Below are 22,543 nucleotides of genomic sequence, written 5' to 3' on the forward strand. Positions count from 1 at the left end.
TCTTTATTACCTCTTTTATATAATGGTTTTATTAAAGCATGCTTTAACTTATCTGGAAATATACCTGCTGCTAAGGACATATTTATAATATGTGTTAAGGGAGTACTTATGTATTCAGAGATTAATTTAATGGTCTCTGATCTTATTTGATCAACTCCTGGTGATTTATGTGGTTTTAATTCGTGTATTATTTGTTTTATTTCCATCATTTCTGTTGGTTGAAAAAATATAGAAGAAGGATTTGATTTTTCGGGATATACATTGTAGCACAGTATTTATTTATTTATTTTTTATTCGCAGCATGGCGTAATACTCAAAAAAAGAATTCACTGAGTATTAAAGGAAATTTCATGGAAATAATTTTTGGCAAAATAATTGCGTAATTAATTCGTTAACTACCTTTTAAATATATCCGTATACTGCGTCATCAACTTCTTTGGATTATTGGGCACTATCAGGGTATCCACTATCGGTCCAAAACGCGTCTCGTACGGTATAGTTCGAACACCTGCAGCCATGATTTCATCAAGCCGCTTCCTTCTCAGACATCCCGCAAAATCGTCCTGAACTTGACAGTTCAGTGCCCGAGATACTTGATATGTCACTCCACTCTCGTGTCCTGCTAATGCCCAGTCCGCCAAAGCCGTGCCGCCCATCAATATTGCTCGGTGGAACAGACCTGCGAATATGAAAAGCCCTCTATTAAAACAGCCTGAACAGCTAAATTGATTATAACGATTTTATTACTACGTCTTTTCTATACAGTGCTTTCGAAAAGTAACGAATAAATTCATTATTTTTTAAATTGCTATTTAAAAAAATTGTCGATGACGTCATATCTCGAACAACGATGACGTCACAAATATGGGTCGCATGACAAAAAGTGCCTTTTTTAAAAACAAAATCGACGTGCCAGGGGATTTTTTCGAAAACTTCTCAATTTAAAAAATAATGAATTTATTCGTTACTTTTCGAAAGCACTGTATGTACCTCAGAAAACTAGAGTTGTTTTTTAAAGTAGCCAGTTTTTATACAGAAAATTGTTATTTAAATTTCACGTTAGTAACTTGTCCTACATGATGCTTCAATTGAATTGGAGATTGGAGAAGTCTATTTTAATTTGAAAAATGTAAGTATATTGCTTTTGAGTTGAACTTTCAGAATATACAGGGTGTATCACGAAAACGTCCCAGTAGGATTGTCTCAAAAAGTAGCCAGAATTGACATCTGAAAATTTGTATACAGGGGTTTATCAAAAAGATCTATCAAATGAAAATAGTGTCAACTTCCCCGCACTTCCGGTTATACCGGAAGTCATCATCAACTCTGTTATTTCAAATGGAACACTCTGTATATTTATGCATTTTTTAATTAATGTGACAGTTTTTATCAATTTTCGAACAAATTGAAGGATGCAAATGATTTTTGAAAATAGAATAACTCCGACATTTTGCTTATATTTATTAATGAAATTTGGCATGGATAATTCAAAAGCAATGGAATTCAACCAGTTTATGTCAAACTTGCTAAAATTCATACGGAGTGTTTAAAAACGTGTGGCCAATATTGTGACGTTGAAGTTGAATTTATTCAAAAATTTCTAATGGTACACCTTATATATTATTACATTAACGGAAACAGAAATAAATTTACTTTAAAATTATGCTATTGCTCCCTATACCCACGGTTCTTGCGTAAATTGGAAATTATTGATTTCAACACAGAAAAATATGGGTGGGTTTATTTAAAGCATCGCTCTTTTTAATTTAATATACTGAATTATTGTTTTTAATGAACGTATAACGATAATAAAAATTACAGTTCATTAATCAGGTACCGTTTATTATTCAATACTTTAATTTAATGCAACAAATCCACCGTAGATTTTTCTGTGAAGAAATCAATAATTTCCAATTTACACAAGAACTGTTAACTTTAGGTATAGGAAATTATTTATCATTTTGAAGTAAATTTAATTGTGCATATATTTATGTAATAATATACAGGGTGTACCACTTGAAATATTTGAGTAAATACAACTTTAACGTCACAATATTGGCCACACGTTCTTAAACAATCTTAACATGAATTTTTGAAAATTTGACATAAACCGGTTGAATTTCATTGCTTTTAAATTATACATGCCAAATTTTATTAATAAATAAAGCAAAATGTCGGAGTTATTTGGTTTTCCAAAATCACTTGTATCCCTCAATTTTTTTAGAAAATTGATAACATGAAAAGTGTCACATTTTGGGCTATAGTACCTTATATGAAATTAGTCTAGAATTTACCGTAAAATTAAAAAATGCAAAAATGTACAGAGTATTCCATTTGAAATAACAGAGTTGATGATGACTTGCGGTATAACCAAAAGTGCGAGAAAGTTGACACTATTTTAACTGAATAGAGCTTTGTGATACACCCTGTATACGTGTTTCAAAAAGTATCAAATACTTTCAGAGAAATTTATAAAACAGGTTAAACAGAATTTTCTTTACATATGCGGTTCCGACACATTGATATTTTTTATATTTATAATTAGACATCGGAAACACGAACGAACGAAAAACAGTTGCCATACACTCAACCAAGCCTTTGCTTTGTCAAACTTACTCACACATGCACAAACGACAATGAAATGCACGGCGAACGTCGCTCAGCAAAAAAGGCTGAATTGTTCGCCGACAGGGCAGCCATTAGGGTGGTGCCGCTAGATATGTATCGAATAAATTGATCGATGCGAAGCTTCAGATCAGAGGTAGACATGTACATGTTATTGTACAGTGACGTGGATTGTGAATTTAAAATGTGATGCTTCATCACCATTAGAAAAAATAGCATATTAAAAACTTTGACTATTTTACATATCCATGACCTCGGTAAATGTTGAACTAAGAAAAGTCATTGTTTGTTATTCAAATTGTGCAGAAACATTTTGAATATTATGTCATGTCCACAGTTTTAATTATTTTGCGAATCTAATTACGAAAGAATTTAAGAAAGAATATTTGCTATACATTTGATTTCCTTTATTAGCATGCGGGAACTACAACTTCTAATTTTAAATATGCAACCTGAAATGCTGATAAATGTATATGACGATAAAGCAGTTATTTGAAGAATATGAAGTCATATAATATAGGGATACCAGGTGGAGAAAGTTATGTTATGAATTGGCAATTATAAATAATTTTACTGTCTCTGAACAATGCTAAAGAGATTCACTAAATATGAAATAATCCTATGAACAAGGATTTAGCACATTTTGATGGAAGTTGAAAATCTGTTTTGTATATTATCGGGAAAAATTAAAACAACAGAATAAGTATATGATATGAGGTACGGGTGTTCGTTAATAAAAAACTTCCTACTTCAAAAGCGGAAACACTTTACAAGGATTTAAATAACAAAGTAAAGTTGGCCAAGTCTAATAACAATATCGAAGTGATTGCTTTCGACTTTCAACAGAATTTCGCACTACCCCTACCTCGCGTTTTCTGTATAATCCAATTATGGTTATGTAACTTTTGTATACAACTGAAGTTCTGAAAGGGCTCTTTTTTGGATATAATGAGACTGCGAGCTATAGAATGAAAGAAAGGAGGCAGTTAAAGCTTTTCCGGCAGTTCAACGTATTCAAATAATTCCGTGAAAAATAATTCAAGATACCTTCCCAGTCATTACCGTCATAAATCTATTAAATTTTTTATAATGTAAAATAACACATAAATTCCATGAGATGTTGGATAATTATGTGTAGAAAAAGTCCTGGTATACAGTGTGTCTCTTAAAGTTCTCTACAAATGAGTAACTTTTTTATTATCAATTTTACGAAAAAAAAATATTCTCTATAAAAAGTTCTGCTTTGTATATCTAAATACCAGAACTTTTTATAAAGAATAACTTTTTTTTCGTCAAATCGATAATTAAAAAGTTACCTATTGGTATAAAACCTAAATGGACAAAAAAAAATAGAAGGACGTTACGAATCTAAACTTGACTTAATTTTTAATTCCTAGTAAGTGACATTTTCCCATTACATTTTTCTCTAAAATAAAAATTAACTGTACTTCTCCCTTATCTTTGATATATTTTTTAAATTTTGGCTACCCTGTTATACTATCTTAAGAGAAGTCTAATACCATTTTTTAAAAAAGGGGAACTTTTTATAAAGAATACCTTTTTGTAAAATTGAAAATAAAACTTAAAGGGACACACTGTATATTGACTTTCACGTTTAATTGGTCTTTATTTATAATAAGGATAACGTCATCGATGATATTTTTATCTATTTCGTCTAGTGACTAACCCTAAAGTTTCTTAAATAAACCTTACAATGAATTTATATAGAGCATTGCGCGAGGAAGTGCATAAATTTTATACGGACGTTTCATAAAATTTTATATCCTACATTTTTTACAATTGCATTTAGTACATTTACAAAATTATGATTACTTTTTTGTAGCGAAACTCCTATATCTGTGGCTTTTTAAAAATATTTATGCATACTTTCATAAAGTGACACCTTAACGAAAAAAAGAAATCTCGAAACTGGTAGAACTTTATTAGACTTTGGAGTAAATTGCATAATAGTGATTGATCTTTATATTAGTTTTACAACAAAAACGCAGTGTTTCAAAATAATTTTGACTAATTCTTTAACACATAAGAAAATTAAATTTGAACGAGATTAATGTACAAAAATAATAACAAATACACTTATACTCTCCAATGCAACCACCGTCTTATTTGTTACTATTTTTGAATATCAACCGTTAATATTTTCTTTCTCTGTATGTTCTTTTAATTAAATTACTTTTGAATAACTGTAGTTCCAGTAGCAAAAAACATAAAATGTTCAATTATTATTGTGACAATTGAAATGCAGTATTATTACCATAGTTTTATAAAACTGAATTTTATCCTATAAAATTTTATAAAGCTATCATTACGCGTTCCTGACATATTTAACAGGAATTGGACACTTCCTCGCAGCACATCCTTTCTATTAATTCTTTTCCATCCAATATTACTGTTTATTAAACTCCTATTTTAGTTTTTATGTACATGTGCTTTGCGTTTGTTAAAAAAGGAACTAACTTCCAAAATCGTTAAGTGTCCATGACATCTACTCGTGTCTCGTGACATTGTGTCTACCGTACTCGAAGCGACGATATCGGGCTACCCTTGAAGGTGGACCCGTATCCAGTTAGTGTCTGAGCTAACAATTATATACTGTCTTAGATAGCTGAATACGTTCTTGTTACACCTTCGACATGTCTGACATCTTTCTAGAGATAGATTATACTATTAAATTTCTCACTTTATTCACTTTACTCACTTAGATTTTTTCGCCACTGTGCTGAATCAAAGCGATTAGAAGACTGTCTTTTGCACTATACGGCTTGTGTGTCCTTTTGTTACCATTTATCTTACAAAACACATAAATAATAACCTCAAAAGCGAAAATAAATTCTTGGAAACTTTCTTCTAGTATAGAACTAGTGTTAAGTCCCGAAGCTTATGAATAATATAAAAACCGGTAAAATAAAACATTATATGCCATTTGGGATGGACCGTAGGTATATGAACTGGCTTTCATGGTGGCCAGGAACTTTCACCAGATTGTGAATATGAAACGTCAGGAGCAATTGTTCTGATTATGGATACTTAGAATGGAAAGTAGAAAGTGTCATATGTAATTGTGGAAGTTAGGTCTTCGGCGATGGCCAGGGACTATTGTCCTGGACATCGCCAGGAGAATAGTTGCAAACTGCAAATCCTCTGAGTAGACATTTGGCATCAAAACATCAGTACTAAAAATTTTATCGTCTGGAGCAAGGTTTAAGGTATTGATAACAGTAATTTTAACGTTCGAGTTCTCATTGAGTTACGTTTACATGTTCAATTGCCAAATATATTGCCGCATGAGCACCACTTTTATAGTATAAAAATACACTGTTCACATTTCACTATTCCTGTAAAAAAAAATCATAATCACTAGAATACACGATAATTCATTAAAAATAAAATAGTTGAAATTACTTAATGACACAATGAGTACAGATGTCCGCAAGTGATCCATTTTAAGTATTACGTCAAGAGTGCCAGCCTGACGCCGGCGCCGGACCGACCTAATAGATTCAAGGACAAAGAACAGACGTGGCACGCGCCAGGGTTCCAGGAAAGGTCCACGGCAGATTGGCGCCAGGACCAGATACATATACATACGAGCGACTCCATACCAAAACTCCCAGCGAACGCTCACCCCGACAACACTTCTTTTTAACTAAATTTGTTTTCAACTTTTTATTTTACCGTTGAGAGAGAGTTATTTTGCTGCACATTGAAAGTAACCCTCAACAGTTAAAGGAAAAGCAGTGTCCATATAAATTACAAATCGACACAAATACGTCGACCGCTCAACATTCTATTGCCCCTCTCTCCCCACAAATAATGACCCCCAAGTTTAGGGATATCGGTTTATAAATAGATATAAATATGAATTATGTTTACACAACCTGTCGCAGCACACTACTACAGTTAGTTACCCTAAATACACCTAAATGTTAAAAAATACGTAAATCTGAAAACACTATAAAGTTTATAGTTCATTCGATATTAGCTATGTTCTGTGATTATGTAGTCTGGTGAAATTTCGAATTCTACCATTTAAAAGTGGAATGTTCGAAAACAATAACCAAAGGTGTCCGTATTCCTTTCTAGTCAACACTAATTCGGAAGAAATGAAATTAATAAAACGATATTATAGAAAGAAAATCTAGCAAGAGCTGTTACGTTTCAATTTTTTAATATGTAAATTTAGTAATGAATATATTCATAACAATTAATACTAGATGATATTATGTATGCTAAAGGATAACGGGGTATTATTAAATTTTGGATAAATAATCACTATTATAGTCTGTACAAGACAATTCTCTATGACGTCGAATAACTTTCTTTCTGACAGCAGAAACCCCTAAGACCCCCTTCTAATTGTGACGTCGATTGGTTTCTTTGCAAATTTTACATATACATAGGATACTTTAAAATAACTGCATTGTACCAAATTAAGTTTGAATTTCATATCAACAATCATTCTTGAATAACTAATTAATGAGTAATGGTTTTTCACATTCAATCTCTTCATTCAAAGCTATTAGGAGTTGTTGCTCTTTTATTTTTGTTTGTTTTGAAGAATGGAATCAGCCCTTGAAGCTGTTACATTCTGCAAATATTTTCTGCAAATAAATTTTTTATGAAACTAGCGCGATCCATCGTATTAGTTTTATAAATACGTTAGTTTTATATTTTGCTTAATGGTATTTTAATAAAAATCCTGTATCAAATAAAGTTAACGAGTGCTCTATAAAGTACGTTTATTCATACCTTCAGATATTACTTTTAGAATTTTAAGACTAACATAAAATTTGTGAAATATAATGGCACATTACCTAAGAATATATAGTATATGGAATATAATATATTTTATTAAACAGTTATGTTCTGTTTATGTTTATAATTATAGACACCAATATTTTAACAGCGTTTTGTAGAAACTGCATACTGAGACATGTCTATTAAAATAATTATTTTGGCTGCAATATTAATTTAATAAATTAATTACATATTAGATAAAATCACATTTTCTGAACTATTTTTGAACGGAAATATCTTAATATATTTTGTCCCCAGAGAAGGAAGGATTATAAAGATACACAAAAAATTAATTTAGTGGTGTGCACATTTTCATTAAATTAATGTAGACGCCATTAGTCTCTGACGACGCCAATTAGTTCTAGATTACGTTAAAACACATCTTCTATTCAAGTTTCCGCGACAAGAGTTTGAGAAAAAATATTAACGTACTTATGATGAATTTAGAAAACAAAAAGTAAAATGTTTAATTTGAAAATTTTTCCTGCGTAGGATGAGAATGATACTTTTTGGGGGTCTCTCGTATATTCCGAAAAGCTATATTTTTCAGTAACTTCTAGATTTTCAGTTATAACCCAAACTTATCGCAAAGTAGTTGTTTCCCGTAATATCGTCAATCTGAAATAGTCTGTTCGCCCAGTTAGCGATAGAGGTCGTGCTAATAGTACCTGCGAAATGGCAGGCCACTTCATACCGGTGTGGCCATTTTGAATGGCTTGGATGAGGAGTAGCAGTAACCACGCAAAGACGGAGCCTCCATCTGCTTGATATATACACAAGTTTGGATTATAACTGAGCGAAACAGAAGAATATAGGAGGTACTAGAAAGGTCTAATTTGTTAGATAAAATTTCAGAACCGATTTCATTTATCAAAATGAAAAAACGAGCAATGATTTTCCTAAATCGGTTCCTGGCGGTTTTTGATCAATTACAACTTTACATATTTTTATACTACAGATACTACACCAGCATGGAAGTTAGAAAAGTTCTAAGGAATTGCAGCTACCAAAAAACAGTTATTTGATGCGGCAGAAAATTTTCTGTAGGCTTGGGTATGTTCATTTCCAAATGAAACTTTTGGCTTCTTAAATTTGTTCTGAAGAATACACCATTTGCTGTGAAAAATGGCAAAGTGAGGAACATTATTGGCAGTGGAGCGTTGATACAAATAAGCATAATTGGCAATATGTAATTACTTTTGTTCGTTTTAATAAAAAATCAACCCTAAAGATTTGTCACAACGTTACTTTTACTCTTTATATAATAAATATTTAAAGTAAAGCCTTGTATTTTCAACTTTTAACATTACGTGAATCAAACAGCGTTAATTTAACTGTTTTTCAAACCATTATGTCCCCACTGGATGTTTGTAATGTATAATATATAATACTTGACAAAAGCCGAATCTTATTATTTAAATTTACTAGCTCATATTTTTTTGTAGATATACAAAAAGCGAAGACAGAATTAAATGAAAAGAAATATGTTTAACACTTTATGAAACAATTAGCAACTGATAACTATAGTGCTTGCATATTCAGTTAAACTGAGAAGCTACTGTAAATTTAATATATTATCGGAATCCGTATCCGCACAAGGCAAAGAGCATTATAATATTTGACATAGTTCGTCTTATACCCACGTTCTAATCTAATACCGTTTTCCAATTCGATAAATAGGAACCACTACAAGAATTTCTAATTAATCTTTGAGGATATGTATGTAGAATCTGTCCTGGCATTAACGGATTATGACATCATATACGAGTACTTAATATCGCTGACAATGCGCGAATCATTGTTTAGTACGTACTCTACGTAGTTCATGAATTAAACTATATAGTTTACAATGAATTAACTGACAGATAAATTTTTCAAAGAAGCGTCAATTTACTATGAATTTCTGGAAATTCTAAATGTTGCTTGAAATGCGTTTTTAAATTTCTTAATTAAATTAATTACACATACCTACCCACATACACACAGTTCTGTACCAGAGACATGGATACATAGATTTTGTGAATTATTTGATGGTGAATCCAAATCCGTACCCCAAAAACTGATTTACCAAGACATTTTTTTGTAAAACGTTAAAATATCCCCTAAAATAGCGTGAAATAGGCAAAATAGTGAGGATAAGGTACAACTTTATAACGAAAAGCAGCAATCTGTAAATACTTTGAGAAAACATTTTAAATTAATATTTTGAGCATTGGAAAGAAATATATGCAAACTAAATCCACACCCATTCCTAACAAGGGGTTAATACCACGCCTAAAGTTAAATAACGAATGTTAGTGCAAAACAATGTGAAAAACCATAGCCTTGTAATTTATTCTGCCAAATACAGAGTGTCCCGATACTTGATACAAAAAAGTCGAGTACAAATAGATAAGGTCAAAATAATATCAGTCCTTTATATAATTTTTTTTTTATAAGAGCCTTCGTTAACAAGTTACAGGCCCTCAAAGGTGAAAATTCAAAAGTTATTTTTATTTACAGTCTCTAAGCTATTAACTTCAGCATGATGCAAATTTGGTGATCGATAACACATGCGTACAGCTTGTTTTTGATGTTGTAAGTTATACTTCAGAACGCCAGACTATGCCCAATGGTTAACAACCCCGCATCAAAAATAAGTTTCCTGAAGAATTTGCCAACGATAATACCCTCTTGGTTCAACTCGATAAAATTAACAGTTTAGGAAATATTTGTATGTCACTGTGTACATCGAGCGGCGTCTCCTCCATTTTTTGTTTTTAATTTATAATTGGACATAATAACTATGTTAGAACCGTACATGTTTTTAAAATAAGAGCCTAGAAAATCTCACTGCCTGCTACTCTCACTAACATTCACTAACAAAATTTGACAAACATCCTTTACACATAACACAAAATAGAAAAAAAAAACAAAAATAAGTTAAAGTTAAAAAAATAATTTAAAAGAAAGAAAACTATCAAAATACATTTTCAATATGGGCATCTTCCACTTCCACACACTTCCTAAGTCTACGAGTGTTATTTGTTTGTACATACACGAAAAAGCATTTCTGGGGTATGTCTAATATTATCACAATGAAAATTAATTCTTTATAGCAATTCATTCCTTGTCTGTACTGGGGTTCAGTACACTAAACTTTTCTCGATATGCACTGCGACATAAAATCACAAATATTTCTTAAACTGTTAATTTTGCCGAGTTGAAGCAAGAGAGCAACATTTGGAGAGGTGAGGTCGATTTTTATAGTCGACCTTCAAATGACCATGACAAAGTGGAGTTCAAGGACGAATCGAAGGTCGTCATTGAGTACCTTGATGTAAATCCCATCGATTCTGGAGGTCAACATCTTATTCCGAGGCTGCTTCAAGGGTGACGAATCATTTAAACTCGTTGTGACCTTGACCTCGATCTCAAGATCAAAGTTGTGATCACGTCCAGATGTAAAATTTTCTTCTGAATCCATTTCCAAGGTTAAACATAGAGAGTCCCATTTAAAATTTTTAAGTTGACCTTCAAGGTGAGGTCAAGGTCAAATCCTAGGTAAACAACTGGTTTCCCCCTGTGAACTGAATATCTTTAACTTTAGGCCATTTTTCGATTGGTGGCTTCTCTGACGAGATATTTACATGTATCAATTAAAAATGGGACTTTACGGGTGTATAGAATATCAAAAAAGTATAATATAACTTATCCTTCAGTGTTGGAAACAACCTATAGATCAGAGTCCTACTTACTCCTTTAACTCATACGTTTTTCAATTCAATATTTTGCCTGAATATTGTTACCTTGGGATTAATGACGAATCCAATATGGCGGATGTAAATACAGGGTGTAACGTAAAGGTTGGGAACAAATTAAACGGTGGATTCTTTAGTTTAAAAAATAAAGTTTTGTCATATGAAGTTATGCTCTACGGGTTTTCTTTTCCAAGCTACAGGGCGCTAAAAAATTTCAAAAAATTTAGTTTTTCTCCAATAACTTTTGAACATTAGAAGATAATGGAATGAAATTTTATCCATAGTTTAATTTGATAATCCCCTAGTAACAAGAAAAAGATTGGCTTTGTAAGTTACTCAGTGGCGTACGTACGTCTTATACCTTAAGGTTTTTCGAAGAAAAGTGTGGTACGCCACTGGTAAAAACATTTTTTTAATATCTTTTTATGATACACATTTTATTTTAAACAAAATTACCCTCTTGCGTTTTATTCCTAGCTCTTGTCATTTTTCCGCAAATAAAATTTTTGTAAATACCATTTTTCCCCGCTGCTAACATAGGAAAATGAAAATAACAAACCATTATGATGTATGCTTTGACTCAGCCATCGAAAATGGTCAAATAGGCATTAAAAAAATACTTATTTGTATTGAAAATGATATTAAAGTATCACNTAAACAACTGGTTTCCCCCTGTGAACTGAATATCTTTAACTTTAGGCCATTTTTCGATTGGTGGCTTCTCTGACGAGATATTTACATGTATCAATTAAAAATGGGACTTTACGGGTGTATAGAATATCAAAAAAGTATAATATAACTTATCCTTCAGTGTTGGAAACAACCTATAGATCAGAGTCCTACTTACTCCTTTAACTCATACGTTTTTCAATTCAATATTTTGCCTGAATATTGTTACCTTGGGATTAATGACGAATCCAATATGGCGGATGTAAATATATGAAAAGCATTCATAATTTGAGGATTATCTCTGAAACTTGTTATTGTGGTTTTCAAAGTTACCAATTTAATTAGAAAATTCTTAAATCCAAAATTGCGGACCAATTATGGCGGATTGAAAAGTAGCGTAGAAATTGGTATCTACCACCCAAAGAAAAGCGTTATGAATTTTAAAAAAATTGAGTAAAAATAGGCAAATGTCTAAAAATGAGAAACAGAGAATATAAATTCGATTTTTAAATGGGAAATATAAGATGCACAAAATGAGTAAGACTTTAGAGCTGTAAATATAAATTTGGCTATTCAAGTAGCAAATTTTTTGAAAAAAACATTTAAAGATCTTTAAAGTTTCGCCAGCATAATGACTACAACTTTCACAATGTATACCGTAAATATAGTCCTTATAATGTTACATCTCATTCTGCGGTCGAGTTTTTGATAAAGTTATCCTTAAAGTATTGTCCTGAAACGGTTCTGTTAACCTGTTACAAATTATTTTAAATTTTTCAGATAAACCTTGAGTATATTGTAATTTTCTATACAGTGTCCCCCTAAAGTCGTGCACAAATTCATTATTAGGTAAACAAAAGAAATTATTAAAAATTCCCGAAACAGGTCGATTTTTGAATTTAATTTACTATTTTTTCAAATAATAATTTAATATACAGGGTGACCTATGTTCGAGTAATGACGCCATCACAATTTTTTTTAAATGGGACACCCCACTTTTTTCCAATTTTCGGATTGCCCTAACTGAGCTGATTCCAAAAATATACCACAAGTTGCTTCTAATTGTTGCAGGGAGGACAACAATACCCAAATTATTTACAAATACTAAATTTATTTACAGATAAATAAACGTACTAAAAATTGAATCAAATCACCACATATCATTTTAAAATGTCATTATTTTTTGCTATAATTTCTTTGATACTTTTTTAATTTTATCTGCCTGATAGAACGTGCTCGTGTATTTTTTGCAGGCAATCATTTTTAAATAGTGTTTTAATAATGTTAAGACTGTACAAGTAAATCCATTTTGAATGATACTTCCTTAAAATATTGAGTATTTTTGAATTGATTAAAAAACATGATTCTAAATGAAACCGAACGGATTGAAATTCTTATGATGATCGGATATGGTGATAGAATTCGAACTCATGAGGAAGTTTGTGTTTTGTTTAATGAAATTCATCCCAATCTTCCACCAATAAATCGATCCACGGTTAGCCGAACTGAAGCAAAGTTTCGAAATCATGGTCATGTTAAAGATATGCCCAGATCTGGCCGACCGACTGTAGATGAAGAAGTGCAGTTACAAGCCCTTTTGACCATTCATGAAAACCCGCAATCCAGTCTGAGAGTCGTAGCAGATAATTTAGGAATGAGTGAAAGTACATTGAGTAGACTTCTTCACAGAAACAAGTATCATCCCTACAAAGTCCACTTAGTACAAGAATTATGAGACGATGATTTCGACAGACGCACAGAATTTTGCGAAATGATGATGGAAGAATGTCAGGCAGATCCGGATTTTGTGAAACGCATAATTTTCTCCGACGAGGCGTCTTTTTATTTGAATGGCACCGTCAATAAACAGAATTGTCGGTACTGGTCAGATCGCAATCCACATTGGATGATGGAAGCACACACTCAGCATCCCCAAAAGGTCAATGTTTGGGCCGGAATTGTTGGTAATCGAATTTTGGGGCCGTATTTCTTTGAAGGAAATTTAGATGGTGCAAGATATTTGGAATTTCTTCAGTTCCATTTAGTTCCTTCCTTGAGTGTTCTATTTCCAAATGAAGAAGATCCAGATTTGCCCAATTAAACCATTTGGTTTCAGCAAGATGGCGCAGCACCGCACTATGCCAGCGCTGTTCGCCGCTATTCAGATGACGTGTTTCCTCATCGGTGGATTGGCAGAAAAGGACCTAAGGAATGGCCCGCCAGATCACCAGATTTAACACCGCCCGACTTTTTTCTTTGGGGTTATGTAAAAAGCAAAATATACGTCAATAAACCAAACAGTATTAACGATCTGAAGGAAGAATTCGGCAAGAAGTTCGAGCGATCCCGCCTGAAGTCATTGGGAATGTGCAGCAAGAACTTCCCGTCTGGCCCATTGTTTGACAGTAAATGGCCAACAATTTGAACATGGTGAACAACACCACTTGAACAACAGGTGTTTCTGGTGATTTGAATCAATTTTTAGTACGTTTATTTATTTGTAAATAAATTTAGTATTTGTAAATAATTTGGGTATTGTTGTTCTCCCTGTAACAATTAGAAGCAACTTGTGGTATATTTTTGGTATCAGCTCAGTTAAGGCAATCCGAAAATTGGAAAAAAGTGGGGTGTTCCATTTAAAAGGTCACCCTGTATATTAAATTATTATTTGAAAAAATAGTAAATTAAATTGAAAAATCGACCTGTTTTGGGAATTTTTAATAATTTCTTTTGTTTACCTAATATTGAATTTGTGCACGACTTTAGGGGGACACTGTATAATATTTTGTTGTTGACTATGAAATTTACTTTTGTTTTCAAAAGATCTATCAGCAAATCTTTTCGAACATTTATTATCTAATAATATGTTTTTTACGAACACTGTTCCATTTCTAAAGATTCTATCTTTCGATGAAATTAACTTTGCTCTACCATGAAGATTTTACTACACCTTTCTCCATATTTATGTGATAACTTAGAGTGGACTATAAATACCTATTAGTATTTGTTGTCTTTTTTCTATATACACTTTGGAAAAAATATTAAACATTTTTTTGGTTTAATGATGCCTGTAAAATCAATATAGGATAAGGGGGGAGGGGTCAATATGTTATATAATTTTTGTTTGAAAAGGTCTATCCAAATCTGTAATATGACATTATCTTTAACGTTTCATTAGCTTTATTGACAATTGCAATCGCTTAAGCTCTTCTAATTCTGTTACCATTGGTAATTTTTGTTAAAAGTGTAGGTGGGACGTATGACCGAACGGCATTGTACTAAATTTGGCGTCAAAATGATCATCAATAATTGATTTCAAACTGTTTTAAATCTAGTCTTTGAAGGACAATAGGGCCCTGTGAAATCGTTTTAGAACAAAATATTACTCTTGTTCTACTGATTGTTTTGAGAGAGGAGAGAGGAATTAGTCCTGAAAGTTTGTCCTACCGTCACTGCTACATATACACATACATTGTTGTTGTTTTGTTATTTTACAAGTGTATTAGTTCCTTTAAACAAATAAATTCACAAGGCAATAATAAATTAAAATCATAATTATAGTAAATGTTTGGCTACTCGAATTATAAACCTGTTTTAAATCAATTGTTAACTCTTTAAAAGTACACTTTTGCAGATGCTACAAAATTCTTTCCAACATGTTAGCTGTTCTGTGAAACGCCAATCACAGGAAGTGTAATTTACACGGACCGTTGAGCACCGGCAGCGCTCAGGTAGGGAGTTTCAGTACAGTACTTTCATCCGTTGACATACTTCCTTGCTACCACTTCCATACGTTTTTACGGCCTTTGTTCTTTTATAGCTCAAACACCAGGGACAAACAATTTAAAATTGCATCAAAAGGATGCTTAATTGACGTTAAAGCTCACCTTGATGGCATGACTGTCAATTTATCATTCCTTTGATTTTGCATATTTATTCATAATTCCGTTTTTAAAATTTGGGGATGGATATATGCAAATTAGCTGCTTGATGAATCTATAAATGAATTTCCTAATTTTTAGGGCTAAATTCAGAGACTTCCTTAAATCTAGACTAACCTTTGACTCATATTAAACTTATGCTTCACTCAACTGAGGGTGCCTTCATCTCTCTCAATTCTGGTATTCAGAAATGTCCATCCACAAATTACTAGATAAAAGCGAGCTACTGGCTACTCAAATATTACCAAAAATATGTCAACAGTGGAAACTTAATGTCACAGTATTTCTTTATTTCGAATTTGAATCTCACGTTGAAAATATACATAGATAAATTACATTGAAATAATAAATAATGAAAATCAAATGGTCTAATTCCAAGTAAAAACGATCGTCATACAAACCGTGATATCCCAAGTAATAATACTTAATCATATTTAGTTCATTTTCCCTACTATATACTTCACACATAGTAGAATGAGTAACAAGCAATCGTTTATCGTTTATGACATACGACATACGTAACAGAACTAATTTCTAAAAAATAATTATAATTTATTCACGTTCAGAATATTATTTATTTAATACCTGGACTTAATTATTTGTAAAATATATTGCTAGAATATTATGAAACCACAAAATTAATAAATTAGGAATATATGAGCACACGTCAGATATCACTAATATGTCACTAAACTAGCACTTATTTGTGAGGGCGATTTGAGTAAGATATAAGGGACTCATTGAATACGATTAGGGTGAGTTTAGTATGAGATAAGTGTGAGTGAAATCTACGAACTTGGGCCTTAGATCAAAATCAGAATATAGTCAGGGATCAAGACATACCTCTTTTATGTTTCTAACTAAACAAAGGCAAAATATACTAATCAAAATTTGAGTTTTAATGCTTAAAAATCAACAGATTTTGAACAACTTGTCAGACTAAAGGGAAATTCTTCGATTTTCAACAGTTGCAACTAGAAGTGTTATTATAACAGACATTTCGTCACATAGGATGTGACACAAATCAGTAATATGGATGTAATAGAGAGCCGCGCAATTTTCTGTAATTCACTTTTTATAGAGAAAGTCAAGTATGACAAGTGAAATGATTTCTTCTGTTTATGGAGCCACTTTCACACTGTTCCGCAAATTATGTGAAAACTAATTTATTTCTACTCATTATCGAACGTATCCCCATGCGGTGATACATGCGCACAATTGACGTTTCGATATGCTATTGAATAAGCAAGGTTATATCTTGTGTCATATAAACACAAAAATATAAATAAATTTTTACCAGAAAAAGAATGATAGTTATGAATGACGGCGATACTGTTTTTTAATAGGCATTTATAATCTTTTATTTGTAGATGCAAACAATGAGATAATTCATCAGTCGACAAATGTTCACACAGTTGTGCTTAGTCACATTAAGCCATCATTAAGAAAACAATAATCTGTTGGGCCAATCGAATCAAACAAGTGTGAGAGTTAACATCTAATGCAACTCAAATTAATAAATTTGATGTTGAAAAGTTTTAAATAAATAAGCATTGAAAGGCAATGAATAAATAGCATTCTATGAAGTATTTTGGGTATTATAGTCTGACTAGCAACTCAGAGGTATTTGATGTCCTACGACAACCTGTCCTCAGAAGATAGGTAATAAATTGTTTCATATGTACGCCCATGGACGTTCGGGTGTTTTCGGTAAATTCTCGTTTAGCTGCTAACTTCATGGGATTTATGACGAGGAAATCGCAAATTATTAAATTAAATTAATTAATTAATTAAAATTTTCACCGCAAAATTTCATAGTGAAATTGTACATAGGTATATCATAAGGAAATTGTATATAGATACAGCAAAGAGGAGATTCTATTTTATTACTAGTTTTATCTTTTTACTAGTTTTGACAACAATATCAACTATTGACAGTAAAGTCATGAAAAGATTACGTCTACAAAATTAAATCAGAATTAAATTACTTTAAGTGTATGATCTTCACATGCCAGTTATGATGAATCGGTTTATATTCATTCAAAGAAGGTCCCAAACACTTTGTAGATTGAGAAGTAAAAGCTGGTTTAATATGCGGCATTTAATTGCGAAATCTCGAAAACAATGCGTTTCAAGTGACTGTAAGAAGAATATGTTATTACGTAAAATGAAATCAACATTACGTTGTAATATAGAACATTCACTGAAGTAAACATGACCTCAAAAACGTTATGTCATAAAATGTCACGGGCAAAGACCTAACATGCTTTAAAACCCTCAAAAATTTGATTGTACTATTGCATCACGCTACTGATTTTTGGAACAAATGTAGCTAAAATTTAATTTTAACTATTTTTAGCACCTTGTATCAAAAAAGTAAGTCCAATTTTCATAGTACCTTATATTTTGATGTTCTATCAGTCTGAATAAATATAATAATTTAAATAACGTACTTTCTTCCCTGTCCTTCTGCTGCATTACCATGGGGCTCATCGTGAGGAGACTGACACACACTGCACCAGTACCATGACCAAACAGTGTAATGGAATTTGAATCTCCGCCAAAAGCTTCGATGTTATCCTTCACCCATACTAAGGCAGCTATCTGGTCCACGAGACCGAAGTTGCTGGTCGAAAGTTGGTCAGCCCCAGTCTTTAGGAAGCCTGAAACGAAATGATGGATTATTTTTACACATAATGAAACTTCGTAACTAATCTTTGACTGGATCAGAAAGAATAGTAATCACTTTTAATATATTCATCCTGATGTGCAATAAACATTGTTGGATTTATTTGAAGAAATTGTTGGGATATAAAATATTTCTTGATAGTATACATACAAAGTAGAAAATAAAAGCGAAACAAATAGCAACAGTGTAAATTCAAGGTTATTTATTAGTGAAATTATTTTAGTGGTATTAAAAGAAAAATGATCTTATCAACACAATGTTTAGTCAGAAGAACTAAAATAGGTGAGGATGAGAACAAATTGTGTAAAAATCACTCAGTTCGTTGTAAATATTACGCATTTCTGAATAGGGGGAACACAAAGTTGTGTATGAACACATAGGTACCGATACACAGTTTGGATTGCTGTTAGACAACAAATACATTTACTTAGTTGTAATTAAGAATTGATTTTAGTTACTGTCAAAATGTTGTTATACCAATATGACAGACATAGTTTCACCTCTAAAATGTGCAAATCATTATACAGTGCGTTCATGATGAAAGGGACAAATTCGTTTAAAATTCAAGTAATTATTTTGTAAAAAAACACTCAGACACGTCGATTAGTAATTTTAGTTGCGGATTTTTTGACATAAGAAAATTGTATACAGGGTGTCTCAAGAAGAACATACGAAGTCATCATTGATTTTATTTAATGGAACGCCCTGTATATTATGCCATTTTTGAATTGTACGGTAAATTTGGAACACTATGTATAACATACCATCTCCGAAATCAGCGATTTTCGTAACAATGATATTTGAAAATTGATATTTTGAAATGCACAAAATTAATGTTTAAAATGTTTAAATTGAACAACCTTGAAGATTTTTTTAAAAGCCAAGAAAAATAATCTGGTACGCCAAATTTTATCTTAAACAAAACAATTTTCTTCGTACTAATCGTTTTTCATTCCTTGACCCCTAGACCATTTTGATGTGACAATAAAAACCAAACTATCACGGGCATTAAGTTTGTCAGTGTCATATTGTCAGTTTTACGTTTCATTTTAAAAATGCATTTATCTGAGAAAGAACGTATTGAAGTACTTATGATGATTCTCAACAAGAAGTGTGTAATTTATCTAATGTAATGCACCCTGATCGACCTCCAATTACTAGATCTACTGTCAGCAAAATTGAATTGAAATTTGCTGAGCACGGAAGACTAAAGGAAGACCGGCAGAAATATCAGAAGATTCTAAACTAGACGTTTTATTAGAAACTGTAAATAATCCCCATGTAGTTAGGACAATCTCCAGGTATTGTAATTTGTAATCGGGGTCTGTGTCACAAATACTCCGAAAAAAATAAATATCATCCTTACAAGGATCAATTGCTACTTTAACTATTAGAAGACGATTTTGACCGAAGAACGCAGTTTTGTGAGCAGATAATTGAGATGGATAATACCAACACGATGGGGCACCTCCTCATTTTGCAAATGCAGTTCTACAATTTTTTGACTTAACTTTCCCTAATAAATGGATTGGACGCAGAGGTCCTATTGAGTGCCCGCCAAGGTCACCGGATTTAACCCTTTATTTCTTCTTATGGAGTTATTTGAAATCTAAAGTTTATGTGGAAATAAAGGAAATAATGGAAATAAGATTTATTCCAGCAGAGGTAATTACTTATTCCAACAGAGGTAATTAAAAACGTTCAACGGGAAACAATCCTTCGACTACAAAAATGTATTGAAATAAATGGACAAAACATTGAACATTTATTATAAAGCAATTGTTATTTAAATAATGTTTTATGATTAAACATTATTTTTTTCCATTTATCACATTTCAAACGTTATTATTACGAAAACCGCTGATTTTAGAGATACAAAATTTTCCGTACAACTCAGAAATGGCATAATATACAGGGTTGTTTGGGATTTATTAATGAATTGAATAATATTCCCAAAGGAACGATAAATTAATGCGGAAAATGAATGTTAAATTAAACGAGTGCGAGTGGCCGGCCGGCTTCTTCCCAGATAGTTCACAATAATGCACCAGAATTAACTTTCTGCACCACTTAAAGGAAAATTCAGTTTTTTGGAGCGTAGTTTCGCGAGATGTTTTTTGTATCCAAAGTACCTACACGTCTCTCACTTTCAATTCCAAAAAAAGCGTGATATTTTGCCACACAAAAACCCACAATGATAAGGAACAACAACAACAAAAATAAAATATGTGTACATTTCTTCCTACTCTATAGGCAGCCCATAATACTTAAAATACAGTAAAATTAACTTAAATTCTAAACTAATCGACAGACTAATCGACGAGTCCGAGGGTTTTCCCACAAAATAATTACCAGAATTTTAAACGAATTTGTTTCTTTCATTATAAACGCGCTGTATATGGCATACAAAAAAAAATGGATTTGCACTCGGACCAAACCTACTGATGTATTTTGGCGTGTTGAACTCGAATTCGAAGTCGAAATTACTCAATCACCTGCTAATTTTGAAGGTTTGGTCCGAGTGGAAAGAAATTTTTGTTTGTGTGGCACATATAGGAATTTGCACAATTTAGAGGTGATTTTCACAAAATTGGTGGGTGATGGAGCAATTTCGATTTCGGATTCAAGTCCAGCACACCAAAATGCATAGAAACCAGTAGGTTTAGTCCGACTGCGAGGCCATTTTTTTGTGTGCCTGTGTTATAATTAGAAGCACATTTAAAATGTCAGTTATACAAAATCTTATTTAGTCAATTTAATGTGATTTCGCTGTTATAGTTGGTATTAGATAAAAATTTATATCAGAAGCAGCGAGTAATTATGGAATATTTTTAACGATTAGTTTTTCATAAATAGGCAAACTTTATGTTTAGGTAAATAATTGATATCGAGAGATTAAAGCATTACCTTGATTTTCTCTTTCAACTTCAAAGAGCAAAACTCGAATAGTTTCGTAGTTACCAGCAACGCCCATTTATATGCTAAATTAGAAATACTTCGAGAAGAAAGTTTAGTTCTAAATGCAACCACACGTCAGGCACTTCGTGCGATGTGGAGCCCTCAATAAATTAGCCCAGCTAAGTGATCTTTCAACTAATTTATGTAGGAAGCAGTTAGATTAGCAATTTGTGCATGAGACGTTGCTGAAATGACATTATAGCACGTGTTCTTTGGCAAAGCATAACTTAATTTACATTCTTTATATAAAAGCAATTGTTTTAATTCCTAATTATTTAGTGTATTATTTGTCAGTGCTGCAAAGAGATGCATACTTAAATATTTTTTTTTAAGGGAAAGATCTCATAATGTCAATATTTATACATTTTGAAATGCTTGAAAACCTAATTCATTATTATTTGTTAATTTGTTTTTAAATAATTTATTAGTTATAAACGTGAATAATTTAGACACATGTTTGTTTCAATCTTGTCTCCTATATTTATTTAAAAATACTTACGTACATTGGATATAAGTCGGCAAGAAAATATCGTAAATTCAGTATTTTATAAAAACGAATATTGCAAATGAAAAATTGTCAACGAAATTTGGTATTTTTACGTTATAAATGCAATAGGTAGAATTAATTTCCGTCTTTTACTACTGCTATGCGATTTAATTTAATGAATGATCAACCCAAACCTCAGTATTCATCTATGTCAAATATCTTATTAGTTACTTACGTACATGTGGCAGTATTAATAAATTTTTTATACGACTGCCTTGCAAAAGGGGGTTTTGCGCACGGAAAACACGCTCTGAAAACGGTATTTTGCACACGGTTATGTCATCTTTGCACACGCGTCTCCAGATTGTAATTTTTGTTTGATGTTGTCACCCAAATTATGCAATGTTTCAAGTTGGCTGAGTTTCATAGCAAGATTAGATACTTCAAAAATTGTTGAATTCCCGAAGTTTGGGTGTGAATATATGTGATTCTAAAGAGATTTTACAGAAAGCAAGCGAAATATGTTCGGAACTGCTGCCCACAAAATCTAGAAGCAGGTATGAAGCTGAGTTAAGCCGATTTATGGACTGGCGACTAGCCAAAAATGTCCAAACTT

At 32.0% G+C, this 22,543-nt stretch overlaps 1 protein-coding gene across 1 annotated transcript in view; it reads right to left on the minus strand.

The window, feature by feature from the left end:
* LOC108910231 overlaps nucleotides 1-22,543 on the minus strand; it is a 78,075-nt gene that overhangs the window by 39,794 nt on the left and 15,738 nt on the right. The window contains exons 2-3 of the mRNA XM_018714785.2: nucleotides 18,247-18,456; nucleotides 400-679 (exon numbers count right to left, since the gene is read on the minus strand). Coding sequence (XP_018570301.1) covers nucleotides 400-679; nucleotides 18,247-18,456 — 490 coding nt within the window. The remainder of the gene's footprint in view (nucleotides 1-399; nucleotides 680-18,246; nucleotides 18,457-22,543) is intronic.

The sequence above is a fragment of the Anoplophora glabripennis genome, unplaced genomic scaffold (genome assembly GCF_000390285.2).
Source record: "Anoplophora glabripennis isolate ALB-LARVAE unplaced genomic scaffold, Agla_2.0 scaffold564, whole genome shotgun sequence".
NCBI classification, from domain to species: domain Eukaryota; kingdom Metazoa; phylum Arthropoda; class Insecta; order Coleoptera; family Cerambycidae; genus Anoplophora; species Anoplophora glabripennis.